Below are 14,880 nucleotides of genomic sequence, written 5' to 3' on the forward strand. Positions count from 1 at the left end.
GGAAGTGGAAAACACACAGCCTAGGAAACAAGTGAATAGTTAATTTATTTTCAGTTTGACACCATAAAAGATAAAGAATGTAATATCAAACCATTTTAAAAGATTTACTTTGAATCATACAAACAATTTTCATATAAAATGGAGTGACATTGTAAAACACAAGCCCAATAGAACAGGTCCAGCACATGTATTTCAGTGTATAGTTTGTTGATACATCAACAAACTATTAAAACTCTTGTAATTTCTCAGTGAAAAATGCAAGCACAGCTTTGATTATCCACATGGCTCCCTTTCGCAGCTCGGCTACTTGCTTTCAGGTCCAGCCTTGTAGCGCTTATCAGACACCCTTATACTCATGGGGGCAGTAACCTGTAATCAAAGGCTCTGCTGGAATCCCACGCCTTTGAAAGAAAAAGCGAGAACATAGTTAAGCATGATAATCAGAGATAAAACACCATATCAAATGGGGGTCCATGGCATGATGCAGGTCAAACTGGGGGTCCTTTGAAATTAAAAAGGTTGAGAAACAGTGGAAGCTATACAAGTCAATCAGGAAGACATCAAAGAGTGCCTGCTAGCAGACTAAAAATTGTGTGAATCCCTTTTGTGACCTTTTTCATGACTTCTTCATCGTAGATACTTACTCAACCATGCGACAGCGGTGCTTGGTCAGTCGATTATAGGCGTCATTGATGTCGGTCACTTCCTTGGCGCTCCACAGTCGCTCTGCCACAGCGCTAGCACGGGGCCTGCCGCGGGTGAATGGAAAACATATTCACACCATGGATACAACAGTTTCTGTATTGCATTATTGTGGCCTCCTGGTGGCGCTATAATAGGCCAATGTGAAAAGGGTGACATTTCTTCCTCTACCTTTTGCTGCGTTCATGATTTGAGGCATTGTAAAGGCACAACAAAAACTGTTTTGCCAAAAATCGCAACCGTTGCAAGCTTGTCGATAATAGATAAGATTGTAGAAAGCTTAAAAGTCAGGACACATCGGCTGCGTAATTGCTTAAACTGATGTCGCCAAACATTTAAACCGACACCTGATAATGATTTTTCTGATAATGAGCACTGTACCAGAGTCTGGGTGTCAGGTTGGTTGCGTCCACATACTCTCCCCACAGACACGCCTCTCCGCCAATCACAAGCTGCTTCTGCTTATCAGTGCCTGTGTTGACGTCAGAACAAGCAAGAGATCAGATAAGGATGGCACAGTTTGTCCAGTGACATACAAACAAACCCCTATACAATGGTAGATAAGGTTTAAAATGGTAGAAACATAAACAGCAGTGACATTATTTAGCCCCCCCTTTCCTGTGTAAAGATTCAAATATTAATGTATTCATTCAACAGGCATACACATATCTGCACAGAAGTGATTATAAAAGAACCCTACAAGCTTTTTTCATACCCTAGAGTAGTAAACTGACGCACTTGAGACTGTGAATGTGACCCAGATACGAGAGACCATAAAGAAACAGATTGATAGTGGTGAACCGACAATGGAACCATACATCAAAACCATAAAGCAAACGCAACAGTTCCAACACCCATATTTGAAATACAGTGAGATTCCATTTTACCAAGGCTGAAACTAGACGTGAGACTGGAAAGAGACAATAAAACAACATATCCAAAGGATATTGCATTATTTTTGCAGTGAAACTGCAAAAGAGCAATTCATCCTCATGATGTGTAGAAAACAATCATGTTGGACATACACACACACACAGTGGTGTAAAGTTACTAAGTACATTTACTCAAGTACTGAACTTAAGTAAAATCTTCAGGTAATTTTACTTTACTGGAGTATTTCCAATTTTCTATACTTTTACTCTACAATTATTTGAAAACTTTAGTTACTAGTGACTTTGTAGATTTTCATTATTATTACAAAGCATACATTAACCACTTCAGCCCTATACATTTCGTCCATTTCGCTAAATCTATAAGCTCACAATGCGTCTTGTGAGCTTGTAGATCTGCTATTTTCAAATGATTCAACATTTGTAAACTTGTGAAATGGGAACATTCTGCATAATGAGTACTTTCTACTTTTAAGTCAATTTTGAATTCCAGACTTTTACTTGTAACAGAAAAAAATGTAGTACTTTTTCAATTTCACAATTAAACCTGATAAAACGACATATTCCAACGAATATTGTATTATTTTGCACTGAAACCGCAAAATAACAATTCATCCTCTCATGATGTGTGTATAAAACAATCATGCTGGACATGCACACACACACACACACCATTGAAATCTTGCGGGTCAGCCTTGTAAACGCCCTGCCAGTCTTGGCCATAGGAGATACGGTTCAGGTACCAGGGGGTGGAGAGCAGTGCCTGGTACCCTGAAGATGTAACTCTTGCCATCTCAGCCTGGTATTGCTGCTGGTTTCCTTTCCACACGTGGATAAGTGTGTCTGCTTTCAGCTACACACAGCATAAATACAACACTTTAGCACCAGAAGTAGCCAAGTTACCAGTGGTGGACAAAGTAACTCAGCGAAAGTACTTGAGTCAAAGTATATTACATACTCCTGGGTCAAATTAATGCTTGAGCGCTTGATTTGAGAAATATGTGAGTATTCAAAAGTACAAAGTACATTTTCTTTTAAATATCAATGCACTGTTGTATTGAAATTTAGACATTTTCAAAATAAATGTCAGAAATGTTCTAACATTTTCAAAAATAGTGAAAATAGCAGCAGCTTATGAACTTGAAATAGGGCTTAATTCATAATGTATTTTTGTAAGTTTGGGTCCCTTCCTTGAAATGTAGTGGAGTTAAAAGTACAATATTTGTCTTGGATATGTATCAAGTTAAGTACATACACCCCCAAAATGTACTTAAATACAGTACTCAAGTAAATGTACTTTGTTACTGTGTCAACCACTGCAAGTTACCATAGATATTGGAGGGGATAAATGAGAAAATGTCAGGCTTTTATGAAGTACAGTAGCTTGCTGGGTACAGTCAAGATACTGGGTTTATAGTTTATATGTGGCCGTCCTTTATCTTCATGCAGATAAAGGATGCATAACATATGCATGTCGTTGCTGTCGGGCAGAAACCTCTTATCTCCATATTTTTACTTTTTGTGTTTTTTCATAAAATGAAAAGTAGCAGATCTGCAAGCTCGGATCATCTACTACTTTTGTCGTTTTTGAATCTGAAAATCAGAATCCTGAAAAGTAACCGTTTGATATACACGGTTTCCACCTGACAGAGACGATATACAATGCATGCTAATAATTTCAACAAATGTGCATCATGCACTGCATTTTAGCAATGCAATGCAGCATGCGTTCACACGGTTGCTTATGGAGTGAATTAGTCTAGATGTAAATGAACTATGAAAAACTTCAACCTAACCAAATTAGGCTAATTTTGTACCAAAATCAGTCACTAAAACCGCCAGGACCCCGAAAGAAAATCACAATGCGTCATGATGTGATGCTGCGTTGTGAGATGCCATACTACGAGTATAAAAGGGCTTAAGTCACTGGCTATATATCGTCTGTTGGGCATTCATTCACAATAACAGGTTTCTGACCGACAGCAACGATAAATAGCAACATAAGAAAACTGTTAGGATTTAGAAGGCATTTGTAGAATCGGCCTCACGTCTTAAACGGGTTAAGCAAGAGAGCCACCCGGTGGCCCTCTGGGCAAGCACAACTGCACGTACATACAGTATTGTCCTGATTGCTGGAAGCCGTCAGCCTCCAACTGTGCTCGTTATGTTGCAGTGAGACCGGCGGGACTATGAGATGCAACCCATTTGAAAAGACTGAAACTGACAAGGTACAGAAAAGGACTACGCATCTGAACTAAACCAGCATTAATACAGTTATTTTAGTTTCATTTTGAGACGTGGCTTTCTTTAAATATTTTTTTCTATGACGGCAACAGTCATCCCTTCCTGTTCCATCACACAGTCTCAAAGCCGTTAGTGAAACATTTAGCCAATAAGGCTTATGTATGTTAAGGAAACATTTATCAGATCAGGGTTATTATGTATGTAGTAGATCAGAGTTATTATGTATGTTAAGGAAACATTTATCTGATCAGGGTTATTTATGTTAAGGAAACATTACGCCAAACAGGGTTATTTATGGAGCCAAGCATCATGCAAAAGAATAAAGCGCAAATACCAAACAAAAAAACAAGCACTCGACCAAACAGCCTACAGTACAGTAACTACCCTACAATATAAAAATGTTCTCCATGTCTGGTACTATCTGACTAGTCAACAACACCTTGTCACAGCTGTGCAGTTATCAGATGTAAGCCTGCTGAAGTCTTTATTTCTCTCAAATCCCTTTTTGTCCTAAACTGTAAAAACTCAATACCTAAAGTAGACTTTTCAGTTAGCGAATAATAGCGAAACCCTCCTCACGAAGACTGACCGTTGAAGTTCAGTGGCTCAACCTTGTAGTACGTCTGCCAGTCCTGGCCAGTGCTAATGTAATCTAGGTACCAGGGGGCTGACAGGATGGTGGTGAAGCCAGCAGACGTCACTTTGGACATCTCCTCCGCTAGACCTCCGCCCAGCCACACATGCACTACAGTGTCTGGCTTCAGCTGCAAGTCACAGAGTCCATAACCAAGGTTAATATAGTTTACATCAGTTTTGTAATTTATATTTCATTTTGATTTTTTTGTTTTCAATTTCAGTTTCAGTTTTAAGTTGTTTTCAAAGGAAATGTGCTAGTTACGAGCCACGGAGCAATGCTGTCCCTCTTGTATATCTCTGATTCTTTAATCTGCCTTTCATGAAAATAAACAAAACTTCCCACATACTGTAGGTCCAGTCCTACAATATGACAGACTTCCTTAACTGGTATTGTGAGCCAATAGTCCTGATGGTGGTGCTACAGCAACCGTCTATGGTTTACAAGGTTTACAAACAAACCTTCACCAAAATGTAGGCCCAAGTGAGCAGCAATGTTCACATGCTTTCAGTTGGTAGGAATTATGAAGTCATCTCACTCTTTTTCTCATAAACTGTGTAATGAATTAAACGTATCGCCTCCCACATTTTTCAATCATTTTACACCAAACTGGCTACAACCTGGTTTGATCATTTGAATTTGAACTAAATTGCAAGCGTGGTGACTCTTAACAGGGACAGAAAAGGATGACGCATCTGAGCTCAACCAGTAGTTTCATTTTGGGACATGTAGATTTTCACATCAACAGTCATCCTTCCTGTTTAAGCACACATTCTCAAAGCTGTTAAGGAAACAGTTGGCCATTCAGGGTTATGCATGTTAAGGAAACATTTAGCCATTCAGGGTTATGCATGTTAATGAAATGTTTAGCCAATCAGGGTTATATAAGCAAAGCATCAAAAGTAGGTAAAAGAATAAAGCAGAAATACCAAACAAAACAAGCACTAACCAAACAGCCTACAGTAACTACCCTATATAATTTGTCTTCATGTCTAGTACTGTCTGACTTGTCAACAACACCTCGTCACAGCTGTGCAGTTCAGATGTAAGCCTGCTGAACAAAATGTGCATTTTATTTCCAAATTCCCTTTTGGCCAAAACGGTTGTCGTAAGAATGCTTTAATAATGCCATTCTGAAAAGACACAGACATAAGACACCCCTTATATAGACTGACCGTTGAAGTTCAGTGGTTCAACCTTGTAGTACTTCTGCCAGTCCTGTCCGTAGCTAATGTAATCTAGGTACCAGGGGGAGGACAGGATGGTGGTGTAGCCTGCGGACGTCACTCTTTGCATTTCGTCCGCTACTTTGTTGCCCATCCACACATGCGCTACAGTGTCTGGCTTCAGCTGCAACAGTCAGTGACACAGTCCATACTTCTGTACTCAGCTTAGACACACCACAATACGTATAGTGTTTATTGTTAGCAAGGGATGACGAGCAAAGATAAATTAAAATTATGCTCACGCCACAAAAATGAAAATAAAGACAAATGCAAGTACCTACATTTGAGGAAGTGAAGTTGCTTAGCAATAGCGTGACTTAAGATTCTGACAGGGCAGTTTTCAATGACACGTAATTTCAGTTAACGTTACCTTAACTCCGTTGTCAAAGACTTCCTGCCAGATGATGTAGCCTTTCTTGGTCGTAGTCACAATATCCAAGAGTCTTATCAAGTCATAAGACAGAAAAAAACATCCATTAGATTATTCTTTTTCAATCGGGATTAGGACTTTAACCACGTAACTATTCTGGGGTGAACATTGAGTGAAAATAACATATCTACAAGCTCACAGCACATCGCAAATTGTGAGCTTGTACATCTGCCATTTTCGGCAAAGAGAAGGAAGGAGTCGGCCTAGTATACACCCCTGGGGTACCTCGATCAAGTATAATAGGGTTTAAGTGGTTAAGAATGTTAAACGTCTGTACTATTGACAAACTGAGTAGTTACAGAAGCTGTGACCTTGTGTGTCAAACAGTAACTCACCTCTGGATGTAGAAGGATTCCAACTTGCTGTAGTCCTTTCCGAAGCCTTGCTGATCCATGAACTTTGTAATATCTGGGTTGGACTTCCTGCAGGGATGGTTTATCGTTTAAACATAATATCATTTCCAACATAGGTTCTTCTTATAGTTGATTATATACTGCATAACATGCATTAATTGTAGTCTTTTTGGCGCCCATTAGACAGACTCTATGGTCTGTTAGAACTACGATTCCAAGAATTCAGTTTGAAACGAAACTACTGAACCAAGGACATCTTGGAAAGCAACAACATTGTCAGAAACAGTACATATTAACGTTGAATAGAAATAGTTTTAGAGAAGTTGTCAAAAAACACAGCTAATGTGTTAAAGACTATACCAGTGAAAGATTATATCAAGGTTACACAGTATGACTTGTAAGTATTATATCCATTGGCAGAATGTCATGCTTCTCAGAGTGTAATAGTGTGGTTTTGGTGACGTGAAACTACTCTCACCAGCAGCTGAAGTCCACCTCGTCTCCCCCCAGGTGGATGTAGGCGTCGGAGAACACTTGGCTGACTTCCTTGAAGAACTGGCTCATGAACTCATACGTGGAGTTCAGGATGGGGTTGACGGGTCCGAACGTCCCAGAGGGACTGGCTCCAGAGTAACAGGGCGTGAGCAGGTCTTTCTGGCCTGAGATGGAGACGTTAAGATGATACAAGGTGTTCACTCCAAAGCTTCCATTTGTTTACTAACCCATTAAGACCTGAGGCCCATTCTACAAATGCCTTCTAAATCAGTAGTTCTCACACTTTCAAGCTCAAAATAACAACGCGTCACTTCTTGAATAAAACACACTTGAATAAAAAATAATGACACAGATGCTGTCCCGGTTTTAATGGGCTAATTTAACATACCTGGATACTGTAAGACAGTGACCCTAAAGCGTTTTAATCTCAAGGAGCCCCAGATTGATATGCATTAGGCCACAGACCCCCATTTGATAAAACATTTGATCTCTGGGACCCCAGTCTACCCTTTAAAATCCTCAGTGTTAATTTAACTCTGAGAGTGTACAAATAGAACCATTTGGTTCCATGTGTACGCTCTCAAGTGTTACCCGTAAGGGTCTATTTAGTTCCTAACTATCAATCATTTAGCTGGGGACCCCTGGGGGTCCCCGGACCCAACATTGAGAACCAGTGCTGTATGTCTCCCTCACATTTATCTATAAAAGAAAACAAAATCGAATGAAAGCGTCCTTGTTAAAAAGATAATTCACTCCCAAAATGACTTCAAATTATTGGCTTAGGAATGCGACAAAAACAAAAAAATCTCCATGAATTCAAGGCTTCATGGGGTGTGCAATTGATAGAACATTTTTAATTTGTTGGGTGAACTACTCCACAGCATATCTCTCCTGCAGCACACCCAGCAAACTCACCTTTGCCCCATGACTGAGTATGTCCCGGAGTGTCAAATTCAGGGACCACGCGGATTCCTCTCAGACGACCAAACTCGATGATCATCTTCACATCCGCAGGGGTGTACACGTGTGTGTATGGATGGTAAGCTCCCTATTGACAAACACTCTTGTGAAAATGCTACATAGTTTGTGCAAAATAACAATGTTCTTGAGAGAAACCTCCTTGTTCTCTGTCCAAAGTTAAACGCCGGTAGAACATTGGGTTGTAGAGCTACCTGATAAAAGATAGGATAATCCGCACTGTGTTTTTATGCTCCTAAAGTGAATTTATCTTCGTCATGTACATCTTGTATAGCTACCTGGCCATGATATAAGTCCAAATATTGTCCATCAACTTCATATGTTGCTTATGTGCGCTTTGATTGAGGAACTCATAGTAGCAGACTCAAAACCACAGGTTTAGCACATAAGTGAACACAAAAAACGGATTCTGCCAATATATACCGTATATTTAAATTTGGGGAAGCGAGATTGCAGTATTCATGTTACATTAACCTTGCAGAAAGTTCAATAGCACCATTTTTTAAATAGAAAAGAATCAATAAATAGGCACAAGGCCTTTTTTTATATACTGTATACTGTGAATTTGAGACCTGTTTCACCCTACAAAGAGTGAACGAAATTGTAAAAAGGAAACCAGTTCCTCAATCACTGAAAGAATTATGAATATTTAGACCTACAGTATTACACCCAGGCAGCTATACAACAATAATTTTGCATTGTAGTCAGACGCTGAATACGGTTGCAAGCAATCCTACTGACCTGCTGGCTGAGCTGGGGAAATGTACGGCTCAAGTAGGGGAAGGAGGGGTCATCCACGATGTGCCAATGGAATACATTGAATTTGTTCATTGCCATTGCTTCCTGTGTGGAGAATTGAAGAAGAAATTACAAGGAAATATAGCTACCTTCATTCCCAATTAAATTGACCACTAAACCACATCATGAACCCTGGCGTCCCTATTCTGGGCATGTCATAACAGGTGAACATTCAGTGAAAGTAGCAGACCTACGACTCCCAATGTGTTAGCTTGTAGATTGGCTATTTCCCCTCTACACTTTTGGTGTGTACAGGGAAAAGAGGAGTAGGTTTAGCGTTTAAGTGATTATGCCCTACTTTTAACTTTGGCTATTCAAAACTAGCCCATGTACAAGCTCACAATGTGTCTATTTTTTAAACATTTAGAAACATGTACGGGGGGTGGGTAAATAATGAAAAATGTTCACCCATAATGGCATTCCCAAAATAGAGACCGAAGGCTTAAAGTGGTTCAAACTAATGCACAACAGAAGAACATACCAGGTTAGCGAGGATCACTTTAATGGGCAAGAAGTGGCGAGAAGAGTCCAACAGAATGCCTCTGTGTGCAAACCTAGGAGAGTCACTGATCACCGTCTGGTTGACGCTTTTCTGAAAGCAGAGACAAGTCCATCAGGCTCAGCATGGTCAACAACACAAACACACAAAAACAAGCTCCGACATTTTCAGGGCGTTCAGAACAAAAATAAACTGTGTGTATCATTAGATGTAATAATATATCGATCTATACACATACTCGCTACAGCTGGAGCGATGCATCATCGCCATATTAAGAGGGCTAAGCTGTGCCTCCTAATGCACGTACTGTATGTCTACAGAGGCAGGAGTTCTCTCCACTATTAAATCATCATAACTCACTGAAGTCTCAACCGGTTTTAAAGTGGTTAAGTTTGTTACAAATGTCTGACATGTATTTGTGATATACTATAATAGATATGCTATCCTGTATATCAGATATAGGATACTTGGTTAAATGAATAATTCATTCATGAGTTTTGAGAATTTTAAATATATACATTTTTTGTGTGTAAGGCTTTACATGGGCTTGTCCCAGCCTCCCAGGAATTTGTAAAAAACAAAAACAAAAAACACCACTAGAGGACACTGTGATGGATCATATAGGGTGTGGACAGACACACCATGTTTTGAAACGATGTGCTTCCTGTCAGCAAAGTGAAGTAAACATTGGAATGGCCAACTGTCCCACTAGCAATAAGGAAGTGTCCTACTTTTACTACCCACATCTGAAACAATGACTTCAAAGCAAACCAGAACTTTGGTTTATAACCTCACCTGTTGTACAAACGTATCTTGTTTTGTTTCTCGTTTTCTCTACTACAGTACTTCTGCATTTGTATATTTGTATTTGCATATTGTCATTTGTAATGTTTCTGTTACCTGCATGCCTAGGGACTGCCATTCTTGCTAACTCCGGCATGTTTACATCTTATATTGTTTTATATGTCCCTATCAAATAATAAACAAATAAAGTGAATCACTTACAGCGCCATACTCGTCTTCATACACCAACTGACTGAAAGTCTCAAGGCCTGAGAAAAGGAATGTAAGACACGAAGCAAGTCAGTAGGAACATAGGAAACCCCTTTTAACGTTTTCACCACACAAATACAAATTTACATCAGTGGTTCTTAAACTTTTTAATTTCAAGGACCCCCCAGTGTAGGAGCCAAATGAGGATTATATTTGTATTTGTGCACTGGATTGGATTATTGGTATGTGATTGATGTAGGCACCGCATTGGCACCTTGGTGGTGGGAGTGTCGCTGTGGGTGGCCTCAGTGTCTATAAATAATGGCACTGATTAGGGTGAGCTGGGAGAGTTATACTTTGCTGACCGCTTTTGTAATTTGCTCACTGTTTAACTTATTTTGTGCACATATTTATCACACATTTATTTATTGGAAATTGTAATAATTGGTGACACTACAGTAAACATTTTAAACTTGAGCATTTGTTTGGATCTGAATCTTCTAATGCGCATCATACAGTTTTAAATCTCCCAGGCTTAGCCTGCCGGCTTATCTTTCATTGGGATTGTTATCAGCCCCAATACCCAGTTTGGTATGCATTAGGGTAGGCCACGGATCCCCATAACTCTGAGAGTGTACAAATGAAACCAAATGGAGTTACAGACAGCTATAAGGGTCCATTTGGTTCCTAACTATCAGTCATTTAGCTGCATGGGGAGCCCCTGGAAAACCTCTCAAGGACCCCAGTGGGAGTCCCCGGACCCCACTTTGAGAGCCACTGTATTACATAATGTGTGCAACTGCAAACAGATGACATTTTAGATAACAGTAAGGTAAGATAACAGTATTGCTTTCATTGTTTGGCGTGTGACGCCAAAAAAGTCATTGCCGGTCACATGAGATTCATCAAGCTTTATTTATCCAAGGGCTTTTGAAGTCACAGGGTGCCGTGCAAAACAAAGGTCAAAGGATGGTGATGATCACATGAGGGCATTGATATATGGATGTTATTTGAGTGATAAGACGATAAACAGATAACTGTACCTCTGAGCGCGCCCCACACCTTTGGGGCCTTCAGTACAGCGTACGGCTGGTCCACCGAGAGCTCATCTGGACAAAGACAGAGACAGAGACACAACCGTTCTTTATGGCCTGGCTAAAACAACGTGTCCTGCAGACAATTCTTTGTCCAAATCATTGACCGTCAATGATGAGTGACCCGGAGACAGGTTGTTTTATATTAACCTGGTTAAACCGTTTACTAGTAGTGATCCCTCACTCTAACTAGCAGACGACTCTTATCAACTCCAGAATGTTGTCCCGCAGGTTAAACTGCATATCTCTTACACTCTCATCGACAGAAACACTCTAAACACAGCTCCTTCCAATAAGAACATATATTATCTCAATGGGGTTTAAGCATTAATGATAAAGTCTGCACACTGGATCATGCTCCAAAGTTTAAAATGTATTGTTTTGGTGGTTCTGGATGTGCTTAGTGAGTGGATGTGCTATGCTTTATTGTTTGTTTTAACCCATTAAGACCTGAGGCTAATTCTACAAATGCCTTCGAAATCAGTACTTCTCACACTTTCAAGATTTTCCCAAAATAGCAGATGTACAAACTCTCAGTACGGCACAAAGTGACGCAATTTTTTCAATATGTATTGCAATATTAAAAAATAAAAATGCAGAAGTTACACAATATCCTCCCACAGATATTATGCACTTGCCAGATCTAGCTTAGATCTAAACCTCAGTTGCTCCATTTGGAAATAATGTATCACTCTAGCAACAATTACGGTAGAGTGATATTATTAGAAGGGTGAAATAAGGTAGCCTGGAATCCAGACGGAGGCGTAGCGAATCAGTCTGGATTCCAGGCTAGAAATAAGGCTGTTGTTCAGTACTCTGGTTGACTCAACATGATACATTGCCTTGTGCTTGCAATACCAGTTAACCAATAAATCATTAAATCATTGTCATTCATCAGATGGACTCTTTACTACTTTACTTCCAGATAAGTCATGAAAAAAACCTTGCTAGTTTTTGTGTGGGTTTTTAGTACAATAATAACTGACTGAATAACAGTGGTGGTAAAAGTACGCAAAATTTCTGTTACAAGTAAAAGTCCAGAATTAAAAAGTTGCACATATTATGTATATTGCGATGTCGCTGAAATGATATACTGTGCAGCCCTGATAGAACATCAATGAGGAAGTGGATAAGCGGACTCACATGACTCGTCAGACGTCACACTGGGGTAACCGTCACATTCAGAGTCAGGCGATGTGATCACCACCTGTAATTCAGGTATTATGTCAGATGACCTGGGCTCATGATGTCTCCTCTCCCTTACGCCGTCAAACATGTATCCATAGTACCTGTGCAGCAAAAGAATCACATTGTTAACTGTTGTGCCCTTATTTGTTCTTTGTTCGGGGTTGACTGCAGGTGTGGTGGTCTTAAAAACATAAAGGAAAACGGCTCAGATTGCACCTTTAGTTTCACTTTGAGCACAGAGCACTTTAAAATAAATGTTAAAATAAAATAAACTATTTCCTTAGTCTCTGTCTAAGGAGTCTTCCTTAAAGGTTTATGTAGAGAGCAAGTATTTTTCTGCCAGATTTCCAGCAAAAGAATCAAGAAGGTTTATTTGTCACTACCTCATATACAGGTACACACAGTGAGATGCAAGTGTGTGGGGTCAGGTCCACAAAAATACTGTGCAACATCATCAACATAATAATAACATAACAATAATAAAAACTAAGATAAGATAAGAAGCCTTGTGAAAAGTTTCGACATTAGCGGCAGTTGCAACATCAGCGTAACACACAAAGCAAAAATAACATTTATAATTGTATATATAATGTGCAGCTACCATGTAATAGCAACAACAGATACCTTGTTGTTATACTATAACAGCAGTAGTAACATCAAGATAAAACCTGACAATTAGCATTGTCAAACATGTATATCCATAGTACCAGATAAAACCTGATTATCATTGTCAAACATGTATATCCATAGTACCAGAAGAAACCTGATTATCAGCATATTTTGTATAATACGTACTGTATGAGCATTTACAGTGGCAGCAAGTAAATCATAAAATTAAAAAGGGAAATGTATTATTTCACTCCAACAGAATGCATTGCATATACAAATGTTGGCCCTAAAAGGGCTTAAATATTCCATACATTGCATGTATTATGGAATAGCATTGCAATGTATGGAATACCAGCCATTCTAAGGGCTAATACAAATGCATGACATTGTAATGTTTAACATAACATTATGTTGTATATTATTGTATGTCTTTAAATGTCTCTATGAATTGAATACCGGACCTCAATGGTAATGGTACTTTTTTGTATTATCCCTTTAGACCAGTGGTTCTCAAAGTTAGGGTCCAATTGGTTCCATTTGTACACTGTCAGATATAAGGGGGTACTTGAAATGTAAAAGTTTGAGAACCACTGCAATAGACCAAGTGTATGACTGTACTCGTGCTGTTTGCATTTCTGTCTTATAAAGTATTCAATCAATTGCTTTAAAACCTGTTTTTTTTATCAACATATAACTTACCTTCTATATGCGTTTTGCAGGAGGCTGCAGCTTGCCCCAGCAGACGAATCTTTGGCGTCGACAATAGAGAAGCCGGTACTGCTTAGTCTGAATGAAACCTGGGACATCTGCACCTTGTGGGGCAGAGGCCACAGAGATCCGTACTGAGAATCCCCTGCAACGACGGTGGTCTCCTCTGGATATTCACTGTACAGACCATCATCGTCGTCGTCAGTGTACAGGTCGTTGTACCTGAAGCCCTGGCAGATGAGAACTGCCTGCAACAACAACACTATGAAAGTCTTCTTCCACATCACAGCCATCAGCAATGCTCACTGTGTAGTACAGTAGGCTACACAGTACACACACAGACAGAAGGGAGTCGGAAGTGAATGTGAGTTTAAAGTTGTGACAACATCATGTGATCTATGAGAAACGGTCAGAAGGCGGGGCTAGCTCTGGTCCATCCATAGCGTTAAGGAAGGAGCAATGTCACTTGTCGGCCATTGCCCCAAATACCACCAACCGGTAGCGCAGCCTCTCGACTTTAGTAAAAAAAAAATAAAGAATACGCTTTCGCTGCTCACCAAAACGAAGACGGTTTTAGTGTGCTGAAAGCCTAGTTTCCTTAGTGGGAACACTTGGAGCCTCCCACCTTCCGTGTAAAATATACTTTTGGGCCAGAAAAGAAAATATTTCACCCGGAAGGAAAAATGTTTTAGTCACTCCACTGCGCCCCCTACAGATCTTCTCGAAAGAAAAAATCCATTGACCAGATCTGTAGGGGGCGCAGTGGAGTAACTAAAAGATGTTTTCGTCTGGTGGAATATCTTCTTTTCTGGCACAAAAGAGGGGGCTCCGGGTGTCTAGATCTGCTATTTTCTTGCATGTAGATCTGCTATTTTCAAATAGCACTAGGCTATAAAGGTTTAAAGTTTTCCTCCGAGGTGGAAAGTCTGAGAGGTTAGGGCCTAGGCCTAGGCCTAACGCGAGGTAAGGTTTAAAGTGCTCATGTGTAGTTCCTTCTTTTGTGCTTGTTTTCCTAGACCTGGTTGCTCATTTCTCTCAC

General features: G+C 39.8%; 1 protein-coding gene across 3 annotated transcripts; it reads right to left on the bottom strand.

The window, feature by feature from the left end:
• Positions 1–90: 90 nt before the first annotated feature.
• hexb (hexosaminidase B (beta polypeptide)) lies at positions 91–14,203 on the bottom strand. Of its 3 annotated transcripts, none has more exons than XM_084047729.1 (14): positions 13,833–14,203; positions 12,480–12,625; positions 11,286–11,351; positions 10,255–10,301; positions 9,232–9,342; positions 8,694–8,795; positions 7,890–8,022; positions 6,958–7,138; positions 6,462–6,548; positions 6,067–6,139; positions 4,426–4,600; positions 1,084–1,174; positions 645–749; positions 91–401 (listed from the first exon to the last, which is right to left on the bottom strand). In XM_084047729.1, exons 1-14 carry the CDS (start codon positions 14,132–14,134, stop codon positions 338–340), a joined length of 1,683 nt encoding a protein of 560 aa, XP_083903855.1. In that variant the 5' UTR covers positions 14,135–14,203; the 3' UTR covers positions 91–337. The 3 variants fall into 3 exon arrangements, with proteins under 3 accessions (XP_083903855.1, XP_083903853.1, XP_083903854.1); XM_084047727.1 differs by lacking the exon at positions 4,426–4,600 and adding an exon at positions 2,265–2,445 and having other exon boundaries at positions 13,833–14,202; XM_084047728.1 differs by lacking the exon at positions 4,426–4,600 and adding an exon at positions 5,646–5,820 and having other exon boundaries at positions 13,833–14,202.
• Between the last annotated feature and the right edge of the window lie 677 nt (positions 14,204–14,880).

Source organism: Gymnoscopelus microlampas (genome assembly GCF_963454915.1).
Source record: "Gymnoscopelus microlampas genome assembly, chromosome: 21".
Taxonomy (NCBI): domain Eukaryota; kingdom Metazoa; phylum Chordata; class Actinopteri; order Myctophiformes; family Myctophidae; genus Gymnoscopelus; species Gymnoscopelus microlampas.